Here is a 20,999-nt window from a genome sequence, read left to right as displayed (position 1 = left end):
AGCCAAGAAAGAACTGATGGGTAACTGATATTCTTGAACTTCAAACGGGATATTTCTTTAATGCTGACAAGGAGAAAGAAGATAACACAGTCCAGAGCTGACTAATAGTTTTTCTAAATGTGACCACCATAAAGAATGATGTTTTATAGGATAAAATAGAAGACATCTCGGCACTGGATGATGCCATCTAATTGCAGAATTCAAATTGCTTTAGAATCTTCAAAGCACCAAAACAAGGATGTATAACATATTCATAATATGTGTCTTCATAAGTCCTGTACTTTCAAAATGATTCTAAGCCTTTGGAATAAGAGTAAAAATAACCACCTGAAATTTTTATAAAAATAAAGAATAATTATGAAGAGGGTTACTCACAAATGGGATTCATATTGCTCTTTATTCAAATGGAAAATTCTTCTTTTCACTGACACATTTGCCAAACCATTCCAGTAAATGTAGGAAACACCACTTTGTTTCTCCTGAATTGCTATAACTATTGTACTCTAAAACCCTGTAGCTGAGGTTTAGCTGTACTCAATTTGCTTGCATAAAATATATAATACATCATTTTACATAAACGTTTAAATGCATTAATGCTTTTAACTCTTCTAAGTACAATTGCTTCCATAAGGAATTTTTCCATGAATTATCTAGCTCAGATTGTTTGAATAGCATTTGGAATTTCCTTTCGTCTTTAATTTCAGAACTTACATGTTTTTGTGTCATTCGCAAATCAAAGCTTCAAAATATTGAAGTTTTGGGGTAAAGACATTTAAAGATATTTCTTCAAAACGTTTTGTTGGAAAGACATAGATATGACTCATTGTATTACAATAATATGACTCACACTTTCCTAAGGAAACAAAATCACAAATTTTATAAGAGCTGTCCAATGGAAGCAAACTCAGGTTCAAAGAGATGAGAAGAAAAGAATAATTTTGCATTCAGCATACATGATCTGTCGCGGCAATTGTGAATCCCGTATTTCTGCCAGCTATGGCTCAGTAAAGAAATGGATGCTATTGTGAAAGTCATCCCCTGAGAACGAGATAAGAGTAAGTAAATGAGTAGAGTTGATACAAATTCAAGTCATTTTGCAAAGGATTTTACAATGATGGATTACAAGATGAATTCTCACAAGTTGGCAAGGTTTTCCAAAGTCTAGCTTTTATGAATATTGTTTGAACAAGTGGTGTAGAATTCAGTCTATGCTCTGTGAAATAACATGATTTATTATTATTTTTTTTTTTACCAAGTTGGAATTATTTAGAATCACCAAATAACAGGATTCAAAAGTAAAACAGCTGAAAAATCCAACAGTCTGGTCTAACCTGGGATGCTCTGTCTCCTCACAGCCAACGCTCCATCAGGCGGCTTTGTCTGGCTGGCGGATTTAGTGTAGGGACTCTCATCTGCAAAGGTACAATGAAGCGTTTGGTTAATTTCCATCCAGTTTCTAATGCAGTGAAGATTTTTAATGGATTGCAATCCTTCTGCGAGAGAGAAGTGGTACAGTACAGTGGAAAGTGTCGGTAGGCCCGGGTCCTATACTTGGGTTAGCTGTGGGATAAATCTTTGAAAATGTTGTGAATGTTTCTTCCCCTATAAAAGAGAGATAAAATTCTCATCTACTTCTTAGGGTTGTCAGGATCAAAAGCTATAGTGCTCGTGAAGATGTTTATGAAATGGTAAGAAGTATGCAAATATAGTATACAAATCATTTGTTTGTCACCTACATTTATTGATAAATAAGTACCAGTGAATAGGTGTAATGAAGACAAAGAAGAAATAAAATGGTTCAATGGGCACTAAGAATAATCAGGTAGAAGAACAAAGAAAGTAAAAAGAAAGGTAATATTTCAGATAAGCACATGACAGAGAGTTAGTATTGCAAGGGAAACAAAGCGACTCAGAGTTAGTAGGTTCCTCCTGGGAGTGTGAACTGGCAGCCAGTGCAAAGCAGAGGGATAGAGATGTTCAGAGGGAAGACCAGAGGAGCTAGGTTGAGAATAGGGAAGGAACAATGGTTTGGCAAAAGAAGACATATATTGCAATGAGCTGGTTTGTGCTCTTTTAGAAAGAGATGAAAATAACTTGCAGAATTATTAAAAGAGCAACTGAGAAGACAGAAGGTCTAAAGCTTAATGTATCTGTGAGAGTTAGGTAAGAAGCTGAATGATTAAAACAGCAGGTGACAAGATCATGGAGACAATGGGTCCATCCAGCTCTAAGTAAGGTGATTTTTTTTAACCTTGAAAAGGATTTTATCTGACTAGGAATAAAGGGGTAGTGATCTAGGATGGCAAATATTAAGGTTAAAATTGAAAGGACAATTCTTTCTAATTGGGATGGTGGCATTTATAAAAAGTAAAAGAAATGTGAATAACAACCTTAAAAATTTCAAGAATAAGATGTACATGGCTTGAGTAAATAGAATGTAAAATAATTATCTAGCATATTCAGTCAAGCTAGATAATCTAAATGTCACTGCTGGCCACACTGTAAGATGTATTATTGTTGTTGTTACCATTTTATAATAGCAGGAAATCGTTAAAGAATTTAAAGAAACCATATTGTGCATGACAAACTATTACATATAACAAGGATTCATTCAGAACAAGGCTTTATAATCTGAGAACATTAATTCTCCCAGCTAAATGGCTTGTGTTTCAAAATTGAGGAACTCATTTCCTCTCTAGGATGAACTTCTGGTTTGAAATGATTCATGATTTCCTCATAAAACTAACAAGGTCTTTAAATGCAATGACAAAAGGAAAAGATTAACACTGATGTAAGTGGCAATTAACTTTAAAAATAGAAGTCACACTGTTTCATGTTTATATTTAATTTGTCACACAATTTTTTATATTCTTCCAACCATAAAGGTAAACTACCAACTTTCAGATACCAATTCAGTCAACATCATTTTGCTTTAGAAGTGGTATCTTCTCTTTGCAAACACCATTTTAAGCATAATTAAAATCCACAAAACAAAATACAAAATGTAAACATTACACTATAAAAGTCTCCCTTTGCCCCACCATTGTCACTTGAATATTTGAGTGCTTTTCTCACAATGTTAATAAAGTCAATATGCTTCATTTAGCACCTTTTAAAACAAATGTACTATGTATTAAAACCTGGGATTCTTTATAAGACTGCTTTAAAAACGTATTTCCTTTCATTGTCCAAAACCTTGAAACAGTGTATTTATGAGCATAGAGCACTGAGCCAGGAAATAATCACAACAACCAGGCTTAGGTATGGCATCTTGGAAGCCTAAAAGCTTTCCTCAGTTTTCTATTTGTCGAGATTCCAGCCAATTAAAGTCTTGAGTTGAATCCAGTGTTGGATTTTTATAAAGGGCAATAAGAGATTTGCCCAGGAGACTCTGGGGTTATCTGCACTTGATGCTCTATTTTAAGGAGCTATTTCTTTAGAAATGTACCCAGTTTGCATTTCAGAAGTAGTTAACCCTGGTAAAATGGTTTTCTCATTTATATTTGAAAACAACTTCCTTGATTTAGAACTGAGATAGTCTAGTTGAGCACATCCTTAAAAGGTTGAAACTGAATTATAGATGAGCACCTGGCCAGCCTCTCCATCACCACGCCCAACCTCCACTCCTGCTCCCAGTATCAAGAGTGACCTTACTGAGCACAGGCGAAAGTAAATAATTATCTGGAAACCAAATCTTGTGTGGGTTAAAGGACCAGAATGAAAAAGTTCAGTGTTATCTAATATTGTCCAAGCAATGTTATTGCTTTCACCCTCATTGCCAAAGCCAATCAGTGTAAAAGCAATAATTCCTAATGGGAGGGAGGCAGAGGCTTGACAACATTGATCATCAGAGTTAAGGAGGGCATAGCAGCAGAGCAGCATGGCACAATACAACACTTGGTTTTTAAGAGACTTTCCTTAAGAGCGTCTCTTTATTTTAAATACCTTAGAGGCATCATGGCCTTTTATAAAAAGCTACCCATCACAGAATGAACACCAGCTCTCTTGACGTGATTTACTGAAAGTCAACTCTTGATTCCAACTTGTTTGAAAATAGAAATGGAGAAAACACACTGAATGAATCCGTGGCTGATGGCTCCACAGTAGGATACTAAAGGACAAGAGTGTCCAGGGTGCATTTCAAACCCTTGAGCATAAAGTCATGGAGAATTATGGAGGCTTCCATCTTCTCTTGCATCTCTAAATGCAGCTTTATGGATATATCCCTAGAATTTCATGCTTATAAGGGATAATCTAGACCACTCTTTCATTATAAATGGAATTGAGGCCCAGAAAGATAAATTTATAGAAGGGCACACATCTAAATTGAGTCTAGATGGAATTTCTTATGTTCTTTGTCCCATGTTCTTTCTTCTTTATCTTATTTCCTTTTAGATAGACAATAAGGTTTCATAGGTCATTGGGTCCACAGGTTGCCGGGTCACAGGAGTGAGTGAGTGGGCACACTGTACCAGCAGAGACCTTGTATGGTGTAAGTTAATTGCTACAGTGAAGCCTTTGAAAATGAGCCTGAGCCACATAGCCAATTATTTTCATGTGTATATAAATCCCATTCTTCCCTCCTCCACATATTTGTTGCCTAAAGCAACACTTACAAATGGTACTATGGAACTAATTTATGCTTTTCAGTTCATTTTTTTGAAGATAAAATTCAAAAGCAATGTCAATATAGCTCATTGATCCCCAGGATGAGCCTTAAAAGGATCACTGAATTGTAAGATCTATGTTAATAATTTTCCTTTGTTTCATTGGAGAGATACTAAATAGGCTTTCAAGTTACATCCAGATATATAAATGAACAAAAAAATAGGTCAAATGACAAGCAAAGAAATCAATCAGAACAGTACCTAGCACATCGTAGGCATTCACTAAATGTTTGCTGATAAAATATGTGAATTAATTATATTCACTTTTTCAAACTAGAGCATTTGTTGTAAACAAAGAACCTGAAGAAAGTCAAACATTTGTTATAAAGCTATATTCCCTCCTACTTCTGCTTTTGTTTTTCTAGGTTGGTGGCCTATTCCTTTTAAAGTCACATTATCATCCAATAGCTATTAAGTATTGACTTAATGTGAAAAATCTGACTCTTTATAAAACTGGTATCTACATGTATTTGCTTTCATTTTCATTCGGACTATAGAATGATTTGTTGACCAACCTTTAAATTAATGTCTTTAAACAAAAGAATTATGATTTTCATAGCAGACTGTCAGCCCAGACTTTGATGATCATATTAACAAGGGATTCTCACTAAAAGTCGCTATGGGGCAAAGCAGACATTCAGCTAGTGAGCTACTGCTCACTGAAATGAATGCTTCAAGCAATCATTAAGGGCATCTCAGGGTATCAGCACTGCTAGCCTTTTCTAACGACATCTTAGCAGCTAGGTAATCACCGTCACACACGATGGCCCTCCACAGGGGCTTATATGTTGGTCACAATAAGGAAGAACATGAGTCCCTTTAGAGTGACATCTCATGAGGCTAGGGAAAAATGCCCTTCATTAACAGGGAGAATTGACATGGTGACAATGGCACAGAAAGCGTTAGTCAAGCATACACTTAAAGCAGAAGAAGAACAATAGGGGGGACCATCTGTCCCTCTCATTCCCCCCAATTTGGCCAGTCTCCTCATGTGCCAAACACAGGAGGTGCAAACACAGATCATTTGTTTTGATCACATGAAGCTGGTGTTTATAAACTTGGAAAGCAACCAGCGGGCACCTAAGGAGCAATGCTTCACTCTGCATCACAAACTGCCTATGCCAAAGCTGGGAGAATCACATTGTGAGGAAGGGAGTCAGTTCTCCTCAAATCCTCCAACGTTTGCTTGGTATCAAACAGCATCCTTGTGTCATCAGGCTGGTTCCTGTTTCTCCATTTCCTGAGACTCATTTCTCACTCTGGGCTATGCAGAGGAACCCGATATGAATATGGTTTCAGGAATCTCTAGTTGTGTTCAAAGCTTTGCTGAAGAAAGAAAATTTAATTTCCTTTGGCTGAGACTAATCAGCCTATGCTGAACAATTCCTAGCAACTAATTATGCACAATTGAGGCACCTGCCAAGCCAGCAGACCCCCCTTAACATCTTGATTAGGAAAAAATAAGGCATTTGATGCAGTTAAACATTATGACCATTTCCCAGCAGTGAGGAGACAGGCCACAGTGCTCAATGCATGTCCTTACAAACTTGAAAGAAAAGTCTGGTTTCCATGAATGAACGAAATAAAATCCACTGTAGATGAAACAATCTGTCCCTTGAATTCAATTAAATGCCACACAATTTAGTACCTACTATGTGCAAACTAAGACTAAAAATACACAAAGGATAGTGACACTTTCAGTGGAGTGGTGATGGCAGAATCATTACTCCCTGCATTTGAGACTAGAACACGGTACTGGATTACCCGACGAGGAGAGTGAGCATGGGCTTAGGGTTAGGTGGAGGTGAAGCACAGGATGAGAAAGGGAGATCCACCATTAGGAATTTATCTATAACTTTTTAATCAGAAAAATCAAGAAATAAGCCATTTTAGGCTTTCAGATAACATGGTAGTTTTGTGTGGTGGGGAGCCATAATCTTTTCAGTAATTGGGTCCTGTGAACATTTTATCCCAGTCAGCATGAACATATCATGGTTGCTTCTCTCCCATAGACACTAGCCTTCCAGTTCCATTTGTTTCCCTGGTGGTTTGACAGCACACTTTGAAATTTAAGCAAGATTTCCTGAAGGATAACTGTTAAGGCTTTTTGACGACAGAGGTTAATTATATCTTTCTCTTCTTGCTAAAATGATGTATAACTACAATCACAGGGCCCCACATAATTTAAAGAAATTAAATTGTTCATAATTCCTGATTCAAATAACCTATTTTTCTAGGGCCAAGCAAAAAGTGCACTCATGATCTCTCCTAGAGTCAGAAGGCTGCCAAGTCCTACACAGGCGTTGGCTCTACAGCTTTGGTATGTGGAGGCTGTAACATGGAGAGCTGCTTACAACTTATTGAGAATGAATTAATTTCATTTCCTTCCCTAATCTGATAGAGTGGTCCATACAGCTAAGTTTACACCAGAAGATTAGGGAATGATTTGAGCTTGATGGCAAGAAGCAGAGGCAGTGTGCTGCCCTGTGATAGTCTCTTAACTATGAAAAGATGATTTCCCCCATCTACTTTCTCTCCTCCCTTTTGTTATTTGTTTTGCATCTGCATGGCATTAATGTCTATCCTTGACTTTGCAGGTTTCCTTATTGTTTCATAATTCAGACACAGATGTGCTCTATATTCCTAAAGGGACAAGATCTTTTGCTTTTTTTTTTTTTTTTGAGATAGGGTCTCACTCTGTCACCCTGCCTGGAATGCAGATACGATCATGGCTCACTGCAGCCTCAAACTCCTGAGCTCAAGTGCTCCTCCCACCTCAGCCTCTGAGCAGCTGGGATTGCAGGTGCATGCCACCAAGCCTGACATTTTTTTAAAATTATTTTTTATAGAGGCTGGGTCTTGCTATGTTGCCCAGGCTAGGCTCAAATTCCTGGCCTCAAGTGATCCTCCCAGTTCAGTCTTCCATAATGCTGGATTACAGGCATGAACCGCCATGTCTGGCTTTCTTTTACTTTTGAACTTTGGAAAAAAAAAACAAACACCCAAACAGAGCATAATTTCATTTTAAGAACAAATATAGAGTGGTTTCTTCACAATGATAGAATGTCTTCTAATTAACCATAATCTGATAAACACTTCAGGGATTAAATATTGAAGCTAAAAAGAACGGCAACAATATAGCTCACATTGTTGTAGGCCTGTGTTATAAGATCATTTCTCTCCCTTACTTCTCTATTATCTAACTCTTGCTTCTCAAAATGTGGACCATGGATGAGCAGCAGGAGCATACCTGGGAACTGTCAAAAATGCAGAATCTCAGCCTCCACCCCAACCCATGGAATCGGAGTCTGCATTCAGCAAAATCTCCAAGTGATTTGTATGCACGTTCATGTTTGGAAAGCCCTGCTCCAATTCATACGACCAACAGCAACTGCACAGGTAGTGAGGATACACCTGTTTCAATGTCTCACTTGGTCGCATCAGAGGCAGCCTACAAAGTAGCTGGCAGAATGCCAGTCATGTCAGCAAACTCCAAGAGTATCCCCAGGCCTGCAATGATCAAATTGCTCATGGAGTGGTTTCTTCAAATGGAAAGGAAACTGTTGTAATGGTATGGTTTTGAGTGAATTCAATCTTCCCTTGATCCATTTTAAACCTCTCAATAATCCTGAAATGGCTGAATCATAGGAGTAACTAGATCTATCTGAGGTCAGATTCACTGGAGCAAGTGACTGATTGTAATAATAATCTATTAGTCAATTTACATTTTAAGGTGGAGAGAGGAAATGGTATTGAATTACTACCCCCTAGCTAGTAAAGGTCAAATGAAAATAAAAAGTTATGTTCTGCCTCATGGCACGGACATGAGGGAAGAATCTTCCATGGCACTGTCTCCTTAAATTCTTTCTCCTCAGATACAAATTTGCTTCCTTGCATCTGCACAGTTCCCCTGCAACCAGGAAGGTCTCCAGCACAGAACCCAGCCTCTGATCTGCACACAGGGACAAACAGAACGGCGGTGGCCCGGGAGCATCTGGACAACCTTGTGGAAGTGGTCTGTGCTAGCTGGTCTGCTCAGTGATGCCTGCAGGCCTTTTGGGAAAGTAATATCTTTAGCCAGGTTAATTTGTAAATCCTCTCTGAAATTAATGAGCATGAAATTGCACATTTTCTGCCTCTGGCATTCCTATTGCTAATGTGTCTGAATCACAAATGATAACTCCTATGCTTCTTCCTAATATTGTTTCCAGCAAGGACAGCTGAACCAGCCTGTTAATGGCAGTCACAGAACTGCCTCATCTCCAAAGAATCAAAATTTGTCAAGGGCTGCAATCTATTCCATAAAGTTCATTTTCATGACCGTATCAGATCCCAATTAAAAACATTAAAATCTTAAATTCAGTATATCTTTCACATTTTTTCTTTGTAGAGAGGGCTATGTGCTTTAAAGCTTTGGTTTAGCCATTACATTATGCCAGCTGACATTTTCAGTCTCTCATAGGTTCAATAAATGCTTAGCTTTAGAATGACAATTTGGTGCAAAATTTGGATTGCCTCAGCTGACATTTTCAGTCTCTCATAGGTTCAGTAAGTGACTAGCTTTAGAATGACAATTTGGTGCAAAATTTGGATTACCTCAGAGTAATGAGTACTGGCTATTTAAAATCACATTTTAAATTCTTGTTTAAAAAGCACACCATTCTTCAGGGAAAAAGTATGCATTAACAGGTAGAAACTTGCTAGAACACATCCGAGTATTCCTGGAGGGCTAAAGAACCAGTGTTTGATTTCATGTGATGGCAACTGAGTGGTAGGATTAATAGAAACCAATAATACATTTGGAGTAATTAAGGTTTCTCCATTTTTTTTAACTAATGAATATGAAATTCAGAAGTCACTTTCATATATATATATATTCACAATTTGGACTGCACTAAATTTAGGGAAAAAATTTAAAATAGTACATAGGTTTTCCTTAGATAATTCAAGAAACAATGTTTAAAATGTTCTCATGGAAAAGACTGAAAGTGATTTTTAAACACTCAAATAAGAATGATCACAGTTTCAAAACGGAATCATTTAAATGATTATATCTCTTGACTACTTAAATTGCTTCTTTTTTTGCCCCTTGTTTGGAACGTTTTTGGATTTCTAATGTAAACCATAAAGAAAAAGAGGGAGCTTTCTGTTAAATCAGGGCTCTCAAGAGTCCTTCTTTTATATGACATTACTGCAAAGGTTTCCATATTTAGAAATTTTCAGTATGATAGCTGCTAGAATGAAGTCAAGACTGATGGGAAAACAAGCACCAGCAAAATGCAATCAGGACGACTTCATTTGAAGAGGTCTAAATCTTGTGCCAGTGTGTGAATGAACACTGATGTCTAGGAAAATGATCCACATATATCTGTGGGGTGGAGCATTCCCGTGTATGTTTGATTATTGAGAAATTAGCCTTTAATGCTCTCACCTGTTGCTCTGACAATAGGTGACAGGATAAAATTTTATAACTTCGGTAACTCTAAAACCTGGTTCAGTGGCTCACTATGATCTTTGCTTCTTCTTTTTTTCTGTTAATCAAGTGTAGTGTAAATTGATACACGTCAACTGCAGGCAAATTACATAAATAAGTGATCAGATAGTCACCACTGCTGAGAAATTTCTAAATAAAATGGAAATAAAAGTATTATCACCACTGTTTAGACTCAGTTTCCAATACACAAAATGAAAATGTCTCTATATCTAGCATCCTGGAATAATAAGGGGACAATGTATAGTATATATTTATAAACTCGGGGAACATTTTGGAGCTAAGAGCACAGATGATTCTTCCCAGGGTCATTGATTTGACTGAGGAACAAGGGCTACGTGTGACTGCCTAGATTTGCGAAAATCACTGTGTGACTCTCAACTCCCTCTCTCGTGTCTTAAGTGTGTAGTGGCCTTAGAAACAATGGTCCAAAGGTCCAAAGGATGTTCCCAATAAGCCAAGGGAAACCAAGATTTTTCCAGGCATCAATTTTCATTAATTTTCAAAACAGTGAAATAGGTGATGTGACTTTCTGGTAATGGAGAAAATGGATTAAGTCAGAACTTATCAGAGTGCAAAGTCGATGGCAGGAAAAGTAAACCTCAGGCTGAAGTCCCTGGTTGTATGTAAGGGGTATAAGTTACATGAAGAAAAATGAGAGTTTAATTATAATCATATATTTTTAGATGCCTCTTTCATTAAACAGCAATGCCACTGGTTTCCTCTATAAGTAATCTAAATAATTTCTTAGAGATCTGTTATTTCATTCTGAGTTCAGTTTGAGTATACTTCAGTCAACCAGAAGCCTTTTTAATGTAAATGATACTAATAACTTTATAAATAATTAGAGCTAATACTTATAGAGCATTCATGAGATGCCAACATGAGTCTAAATCCTTTATATGTATAATCTTATCTCTTCTCACAATAACTCAATAAAATGTAAAATAACAAAACAGATAATTTCATTTTACAAAAGGAGTACTGGTTTTAAGAAAGAATTTGTCTTCTTCTAAATACGTTGCATGGCAAATCTGAAATGGAACTGCTGTTATATTAAAGCCTAGGGCAGGGCAGGCATATTCCATGCCTAGCACTCTGCTTGGTACCTCACATACATTATCAGTACTCACAACAATGTAATTGCACAGGTACAATTACATAACTTGAAGGATGGGGATACAGAGGCTTATAGAGATGAAATTATGTGCCTAAATTTACCCTGAAAGCAACGTGCAAAAATGAGGCTTTAACATACATATCTTTAGAGAGACTGCTCTTAGCCACCATGATACACTGTTTACCAAAATTTGATTCACATCCTTACTTGGAGAGAGAGAGAGAGAGAGAGAAAGAGAGAGAGAGAGAGAGAGAGAGAGAGAGTGTGTGTGTGTGTGTGTGCGCGCGCGCACACACATGTGTGTATAAAGAAAGGCACTCCTTCACATAGTAGCCACTACTGTGTATATTCTGCATGACTAAATGTCACTGATATAGGGACTTGGGGCTGCATTTGAAGATCTTCTGAAATTGCAGTTTAGAAAAGAATGTATCACTTCACCCAATTTTTAGACATCACTTCTTCATCATGAATTCTTGCTTTAATTTATGACATAAGATGCAAGATTCTTTCCAGCACATAAACAAATCACTTGAATGAATGCATTTTAGCCAAGAAGCTCCAAGCATTTTAGAAGATGAAATCTGGCTGAATTTATTTCTCTAACTCCCACTCTGAGCCAACCATTCTCTACAGATAGAGCATTTATGAACTGGTTCCTATAAATGGTTTATCATTTTAAAATGAATAAATACTGGGACACTCTTTTTTCTCCTTTAGTATTCTAGACAAAAAATTCATGGCCTGCTGCTTACAATATTTCAAACTTTTATGAGTGTTCTTGTAGCCAGAGTGGGGAATAAATCTTGGACCAGGCCACATCTAGCAACGCAATGAAGAAAATGGTGGTATGACTTGTGTAGCTGGCAAGGAGATTGCTGAGTCTGCCTTTCCTTACCCTCTGGCTCTCCAGGCTCATCTCTACAAAGAGCCAAGCTCCACGGCAGAGCTGTTGCCACCTCAGTTCTCAGACTCAGGAGTGGCTCATGCAGCAGAGTCACTGGGTAGACAGGCACGAATTTTTTGCTAGACTTAAGAATTTTCTGAAGAACTTTTGAAACCAAGGTGATTAACCCACTAGCCATTATTTCCGAGACTGTCATCTCTCCTGGCCTTGGATCATTGCAGGACCTATCTCAGAACTCACTTTTTTATAGACTTTAGTTTTGAAAATTCCCAAATTTAAGCTCAAGTCCTAAGAGCAGGCCAGTGTCATTATACACCATCTTAGAACTAACACCTTCTTGTCTCGTGTGGGCAGCAGGTGGGGAGGGAGGCAGGGGCAGAAATCACATTTGGGAATAACGTATTTCATACACATGCCTTGAATTGTCACATATTTTGCTTTATTAATTCATTGCTGGGTCAAGCAATAGCAGATGACTGCTTATCAAACAGATGACATGTGTTTTTAATGCACGATTAAAGTAGGATTTATCACAGCTGTCAGAATCCAGGGAGTCTGTGCTTTTTGTTATTCAAAGCTGTACTTTGGATACTCTCTGGTTTTACAGTGAGATAGTGATTATAAACACAAGACCTCACAAAAGTGTTAGACCAGAGACAGGTTTTTTTTGTTTGTTTGCTTGTTTTCAACAGAGTCTTGCTCTGTCGCCCAGGCTGGAATGCAGTGGTATGATCTTGACTCACTGCAACCTCCACCTCCCAGGTTCAAGAGATTCTGCTGCCTCAGCCTCCTGAGTAGCTGGGACTACAGGTGCATACCACCATGACTGGCTAATTTTTATATTTTTAGTAGAGATGGGGTTTCACCATGTTGGCCAGGCTGGTCTCGAACTCCTGACCTCAGTGATCAGCCAGCCTCACCCTCCCAAAGTGCTGGGATATCAGGCATAAGCCACCACGCCCAGCCCAGACATAGTTTTTGTATGGACAACACCAACACCATTTTCAACTCACTAGAATTTTACTGTACTACATAGCTCTACCACTTACTAGCTGTGTGACCTCTGACAGGTTCAGTTTCGTCACCTATAAAATGGAAATAGTAACGACCACATAGGATTGCTGTGAGGATTGAACAAAGCAGTGTAAATAAAGCACCCAGAGTGGTCTGAGTTCAAGAAGTGGTGCTCTATTCCTTTATCTGAAACAGATGAGGAAGCTGAGTGATAGACAAGGACCAGTAGGAACCCCACAGTAACATGAAGCAAATTTTTTTTTTTTTTTTTACAGCAGTTACCATACTACCTCAAAATCATCAACCTGCTTATTGCTATGCTGTGAACTCCTTTGAGTAGGGGATTTACTTTTACAGTCATGGATATTATTACCTCAATTTTCACAGATTGTAAAACTGAATCTCCGTAAAACTGAATCTCATTTACAAATCTGTCTAAGGCTATCAAAAGCTAATAAGAATCAGAGACAGGATTCTAACTCAGGTCTGCCTGACACAAAAGACCATCCTTTTTTCCCAGTGTCGCCACATTGCTTCAATAGAGGGGGTTTACACAACACACAATCATTAGTGGAAAGGAAAGAAAACTGGGACTTGACCATTATGAACTAATCTTCATGCAACCCAAACCTATACCTAACTTTCTACCACAATAATGATGCAGACAGCTGACATATTTTTGGTTTTTTATTTAAGCTATGGGCTATCATACCTGAGTTTTTATGGAGAAATTCATTGACATTAAGTGGTCTATTATGACTCAATTTGTCAATGGAAAATAAAAATTAAAGCCCCCAGATGCTTAGATTTAATAGTCCAAAGATGACCAAATTATCTTCATTTGCTTCTAAGACAAATTAATCAGACATATAATTTCCTCACAAATTACTTGCTTGTCTAACTCTCCTTGGGTTATGTCTACCTCATCAATTTCACTACTTTCTTCCATAAATCTTGCCTGAACAAAGATTCAGCTTTTACAGTTAATTTAGATAAACAAAGAAAACGCAATTCAATTCCACAAAATGTGATTGTTTAATTTTGAACTGATTTTGGAGCATTATACTCAGGACTCTTCCAATTTTGCAGTAAACGAGTTACTGACATTTACAAACAACTAGAATAAAAGAAACCATTCCTTCCATCATTGTCAATTTTGTTGTTGAATCTGCTTTGGGACACTTCAATCATGAAAGTAATCATGTAAAACTATATTGAATTTTATTAGCAATAATACCTTAGAGGAGGTTCATTTATGATAACTGAAATTTTCTCTGATGCAGTCTCATCAGCCATGTATTTTGCCTTAAGGTATTTTAAAAATCACAAAGTCAAAGCTTTAGAAGTGTACTCCTAAGGCCTTAACTGAACCACATTATATTTTGAAACAGATAATTTTTATGAAATATAACATTGATAGGCAAATCAGTCAGAATTTTTCTATGTAAACATTGTTTAAAGTTTCTATATCAATTGAATATCAATGCCTTATGAGAAAATCAGGAAGGAATATATACATATATATACACACACGCATATATATATATATAAATACATACACACATATATATACATAGATACACACATACACTTATATTCATATATATTTAACAGATGTAGACATCTACATGTATCTATTTATAAGCACTGCAAAGAACAAGTATGCATATAAACAGTAGATCCAACAGGACTCCTCAATCCTAAGACATCCCTCCTCTCCTATCCTGCAGGGCAAAATACAATGGGCAAAAGTCGGAAACCACCATCTCTATCTCAATGACTTCTTATGGAGACCTGTGGTAGAATGACCAGGAACTTAGAGCCAATGGTAAGAACCAAGATAGTACAGAGCTTCTGTACTATTCCAGGGACTTCAAAATTTCAGGAAATGTATGCCAAATTTGTCCTTTATATAATTCATGGACTTTGGATTTCTACATTTGAGATTGCCATATGACATTCAGAGATGCTTTCACAGAAACTGTAATTCAGCTTAGAGACAGACTACAAATATGAAACATATGCAATGCCAGGTTCACAGGTTGTAAAAGAACAGAACAATAGCTATGTGAAAAATTAGTTTATCTCAGTGGTCAAAAGTGATAACTCAAGCTCAGCCCAACAGACATTGCAGAGGTGGGAATGAATACCATTTATAATGTGTACTATTCATACATCCACTGCACAGAGAAATAGCTCAGAAAGGTTATGCATTTGTGTGCAGATCTACGGAATGATTTGGGTACTGATTTTAAGCGCAGCCTGCCTTCACATTTCTCCACTGATTAACTATAGCCTTTATTGGCTTCTCTTTTGCTTAACACAAGCTTAACAAAACATTTGACAGTTATCGTGATAGAATAAATAACACATAACGGCTATTATGAGTACAATAAGGGTCAGATGTTTACTTCTTTAACAATTAGGAATGTATTGCTCAAAATAAGTAAAAGCATTTGTGCATTACCTGAATATCATCACATTTATGTAAACAGAGATCATAAAACTGAAATATGTAAGTACCACTGATGCCACTCCTGTCAGTATCTTCCCTCTAGGAGATGATTTCAAATGACATTTTTTCTTTCCAAGTATGAGAGACATTAGCTAAAAATCTACTAGGTCAAAAAATTCTTTTTGTTAGACTAAGTAGAAAGCTTTGCCATTATTGTTAAATATCTACAAACTTAATTGAAAGAAGATGTTAAATTTAGCGGAGAAAGACCAGAAAGCCTTAAGCAACTTGCATAATTAGACCGTCTTTTCCCATTGCCTTTCCCTTTATTATTTTGACCCTAGAAATTCCTTTTTGCATTTCATACTTGTGTATAATTAAGATGAAATATAATGCAAAGGCTGAACTGTCATTCTGTAAGCCCTCAGAAACTTTTGAGGAATAGCTGTTCTATGACTAATGTCTATAAAAATTAAAGATTGATGGATAGCCACTAAATGATCTCTTCTCATTTAGACTGAATTATGTAAACCTATTATAACTTTTATAAATATAAAGAAGGCATACATTTACCACATTTATTTTTTCTGCCATCAGCAAAGATAAGCTGGTTGGAAATGTGAGAGAAGGCAATTCTTTATTTTTCTTCTACGGTTTATACCAACAGAGTGCATATATGTATTACACAACATTCACACAATGCCTAATGTTTCTAGGCTTATCTCAAGCTAGTCTTGCTGCAAACAGTTTGAACATAAGAATGGGAATTCTTTTTGTAGAGAGAGAACATGGCAAGTGGAAGCAGACAGGTTTTACATCATAAAATATTTGAAACTTGGTTCCTCCATTTATTTTGGTCAAGTTACATAAATCCTCTAAGCTTCAATTATTTTGGTCAAGTTACATAAATCCTCTAAGCTTCAATTTTTTTCATCTCTCAAATAGGAATACTAATATTTATTTTTCACACTTGTGGAAATTAACTAATATAATGCATATAATGACCTTGGTCTATAGCACAGGCTGAATAAACACAGTCATGTGTTGCTTAGTGATGAAGATACTTTCTGAGAAGTGTATCATTAGGTGATTTCTTCCTTGTGCAAACATCAGAGTGTACTTACACAATCCCAGATGGTATAGTCTACTACACACCTAGGCTATATATTATAGCCTATTGCTCCTAGGCTATAAACCTGTACAGCACGTGACTGTGCTGAATACTGTAGGCAACTGTAACACAATAGTATCTGTGTATCTCATATCTAGGCTGGGTTCAGTGGTTCTGTGTGTAATTCCAGCACTTTGGGAGGCCTAGGTGGGAGGAATGCTTGAGCCCAGGAGTTCTAGACAGGCCTGGGTAACATAGGGGGACCGTGAGTTTAAAAAGTTTTTCAAGTGCCTGTAGTCTCAGCTACTTGGGAAGCTGTGGTGGGAGGATTGCTTGAGCCTGGGAGGTTGAGGCTGCAGTGAGCCGTGACTGCCACTGCACTCCAGCCTCGGTGACAGAGTGAGACCCTGTCTCAAAACAAACAAACCACAAAACAAAAATAAAAAAAATTTAAATGTCTAAATATAGAAAAGGTACAAATATGACATTATAATCTTATGGAGCCACCATCATATAAGCAATTTGTTGCTGACAGAAACCTCGTTATGCAGCATACTACTGTATGATCTTCTCCATGCCACTTTGGCCTGGTGTGATTCCATGGACCCCTAGGGAATTTGATAAACATTAATTGATCAAATAAAATTTGGTAGAAAAAACTCATGCAAATGAAGATTTTTAAAATAATTTTCTTCTTCATATGTTTCTATTTAATTATTGGGGAAAGATAGCATCCAAACAACAGAGAATCAGAACACTGCTGTTCACATGTAATGATTTGAATTAATTAGAGCTGAGTTCTGCAGGGCTAAAAATGGATCCTTAAAAGCATAGTTAAATAATGCCCTAAATACACAAGAAACCTATTAAGTATAAAACTTATCTTTAAAATATAATATAGTAAATCCTCCCAGAGGCATAACTTAGTCCCCTAAACCAGACACATCAGGTGGGCACATGCCAATTCTTTCGTAGCACGAGGATATCATTTATTAAATTACCACTTTAATAGGGCCCTGGTGGCCCTAGAACTAATGCTCCTTGTAAAGGTTTAAGTTAGAATAAGGGGGAAGATTTGCTCACCTGATCCTTTATGCATAATTACCACTAATTGCACAAATCTGGCTTGTATTTATTCTATTAAGTACCTCCAATGATGTCATTTTGTCTGCAGCCCAAATCTGAGATGTACTTTCTGTCTAGGCATAGAAAGGTTCCTGTATGTTACAGTTCAGTTCAGAATTTTAATTAAATAAAATGAGAAACAATTGAAAAACAAGGCATCTACAATCTTTACATAATGAGTAAGCACTGGAATCCTTGCTTTACATGATAAATGATGACTAAGGACAGGGTAGTATCATTATCTAGTTTGGCAACAACTATGAAAAAAAAAACTTTCCAATTTCTGTCTTTAAAATTTTATTTAAAAAGTGAAATATGGCAAAAGATGAGTACTCTTGGATATTATAAATCATCTCCCAGCTAGGAAGAGAGTTCTGCTTGGAGAGCTGCCCAGGGCACACCGATTTGTCCTTTCTCTGAATCACTGTTAGGGTGCAGTCACTTTTTATTCGACTTAGGTTTCTTCTGTGCAAGGATGAAATAAAATGCTTTTGCATCCTGGAGTTTAAAACACTTAAAACACAGTATTAGGTAGCATCCACTTCTGGTCAGAAGGTCCACTTAGAAATCATGTTTGAAGACACATCAGCATTAATGCTATTTTAAAGCATTCACTGATCTTTTCATTCTTGACATTTCAGCAGCATTACAGGAATCTTTCACTTGGCTTTGAATACACCATGTGGTTCTGGCTTCCCATCTGCCTCACTGACCACACCTTCTCAACCTCTGTTGGTGCCTCCTTCCCTTTCTCCTCTTCCTTTTTCAGACCTATAAATAAGGATATGCCCTAGGATTCAGCCCCCTTCTTTTATCTATGACCCTTCTTTCCTTCCACTCACATCCATTTCCATGCATTTAAATGCTAAAAGCTCTCATGTTTATATCTGCAGCCATGACCTCCCCACTGAACTCCAGACTCAGGACATACAACCGTCTATCTGGCATCTCTGCTTGAACATCTAAAAGGCATTTTAATCTTAACATGTCCCAAACAGAACTATTGATTTCCCAACAGCCCTCCCCCACACCATGGCACCCTCATCTCATCAGATAATCACACCAAAAACATCTGGATCCTCTCTTGCCCTTACATTCTGCCCTAAGCCCATATGCAAGTTCTGTAGGCTCTTCCTTAGAATGTATCACAAATCCATTCCTTCTCACCATCTACACTGTTACCACCCTGGTCGATGCCACCATCACCTCTTGCCTGCACCATTTGAGACAATCCCTGAAACTTATCTATCTACTATGCATGCATGACTGCTGAAGTTACTTTTTAAAAATTAAAGAAAATCACAGTACTTCCCAGCTTAAAGTTCCCCAGGGGCTTCCCATTATACTTAGAATAATATCCAGATACCTGACCATGGTCTACAAGGCCGTCTGTAATCCAACCCCAACCCATCATCTTCACCTTGTCTTGTATCTTTCTCCTCTTCATTCACTGCCTTCCTCCCACTCCTTCAACGTGTCAAGCTCATTCTCACCTTAGAACTTTGACTAAACCTTGCTACTCCTTCTGCCTGGAATATTATTCCCTTATGTCTTGGCATGACCAGCCTCTTCTCAATTATTCTAATCTTACTTCAATGTTATCTCTCAACCTTGATCATCCTTTTCCAAGCTGCTTCTCTTTTCTCAAGTTCCTATCTGTTAACTTATTTTCTTCTCAACACTTAGAACTATCTGAAATGTCTATGTATTTACCTGTTTAATGTCTGTCTCCCTTACTAGAGTATAAACTCCACAAGAGCAGGAGTCTTGTATACTGTCTATGCGTCTTGGCACATAGTTGATATTCAGCAAGTATTGGTTGAATATTTTGAATACATTTCTAACCTGCATACACATATAATGATGTACAGAAATCCTATAAAATAAGCCAAACATGACAAGTAAGATCCTTTATAGTAATTTAAAATAACAAAATCATGTTTCTCGTCATAGAGTTCAAGGACTCGGAAGGGTCTTAGAAGTTATAGCACAACCCTCTTTTTTACAATGTTCTGATGCTCAGAGGAGGGGAGCCACTAGCAGTTCACAAAGCAAGAGAGAGGTGGAGTCAGGCTGACCAGATCCCCACTGCAGCTTCAAGTAGAGCTGGCTGCTCCTTATCATATATTACACCTGGGTGACCGTTAGAACTCACTGATTATACAGTACAAAGTAACTCCATTTCAGCACCAAAGTGTATATCCACTCTACAGAGCAAGTAAAAATAGGATTTTGAATCATAAATTTCATCTGTCTTAAATGAATGAATACACTAGTGTTCCTAATAAATAGCAAACTTTTAAAAAAATTTTTATTTTTAATTTTTGAAACGGAGTTTCACTCTTGTCACCCACACTGGGGTATGCAGTGGTATGATCTCAGTTCATTGCAACTTCCGCATCCTGGGTTCAAGCGATTCTCCTGCCTCAGCCTCCCAAGTAGCTGGGATTACAGGTATCCACCATCATGCCTAGCTAATTTTTGTATTTTTAGTAGAGGCAGGGTTTCACCATGTTGGCCAGGCTGGTCTCGAACTCCTGACCTCAGGTGATCCACCCGCCTCAGCCTCCCAAAGTGCTGGGATTACAGGCATGAGCCACTGCATCCAGCCTTAAATGGCAAACTTTGAATTAACCACAATGCCTGCATTCAAACATAGAAGGCCTTTTTGGGGACAATTAAGTGATACATATCTCTTAAAAATATATTCAGGAAAGTTTTAACTGATGCTTACAGTTTCTCTTCATAAACATCCCTAAATATCACTTCCAGAGAATCTGTATAGCTGTGTCTTATTATCTGAATGGCTTTAACTAAGGGACATAATGATGTACATAATGCAGCCCCCTTGAGTACCTAGGGCATTCCTGAAAATCAAGAGAGGCCTGGGCCACAATAAATTTTGGGGATTCTTGGTATTCTTTTTCTTTAAATAAAAAAATACTGAAATGGTGTTACTAAAATGACAAAATATCTAAAATATTTGTATTTAACAAATTAACACGTTAACCCCCAAAACAGTATTTTATAATTATAGGCTGTTTTAAAAATGCTTATTCTTGGCACACTAGAGCCTCTGTGATCTACTGCAGGAACACATATTGTACGA

General features: G+C 37.3%; 1 protein-coding gene across 2 annotated transcripts in view; it reads right to left on the bottom strand.

Moving 5' to 3' along the window:
* The window catches only part of GRIP1 (glutamate receptor interacting protein 1), a 449,905-nt gene that overhangs the window by 232,853 nt on the left and 196,053 nt on the right, over positions 1 to 20,999 (bottom strand). For both annotated transcript variants that reach the window (XM_030820036.1, XM_030820035.1), the window contains exon 2: positions 1,332 to 1,412. In XM_030820036.1, coding sequence (XP_030675896.1) covers positions 1,332 to 1,412 — 81 coding nt within the window. The remainder of the gene's footprint in view (positions 1 to 1,331; positions 1,413 to 20,999) is intronic.

The sequence above is a fragment of the Nomascus leucogenys genome, chromosome 10 (assembly GCF_006542625.1).
Source record: "Nomascus leucogenys isolate Asia chromosome 10, Asia_NLE_v1, whole genome shotgun sequence".
Lineage (NCBI taxonomy): Eukaryota > Metazoa > Chordata > Mammalia > Primates > Hylobatidae > Nomascus > Nomascus leucogenys.
Note: the sequence above shows the minus strand (reverse complement) of the source record. Positions and strands in the feature narration are given on the sequence as shown.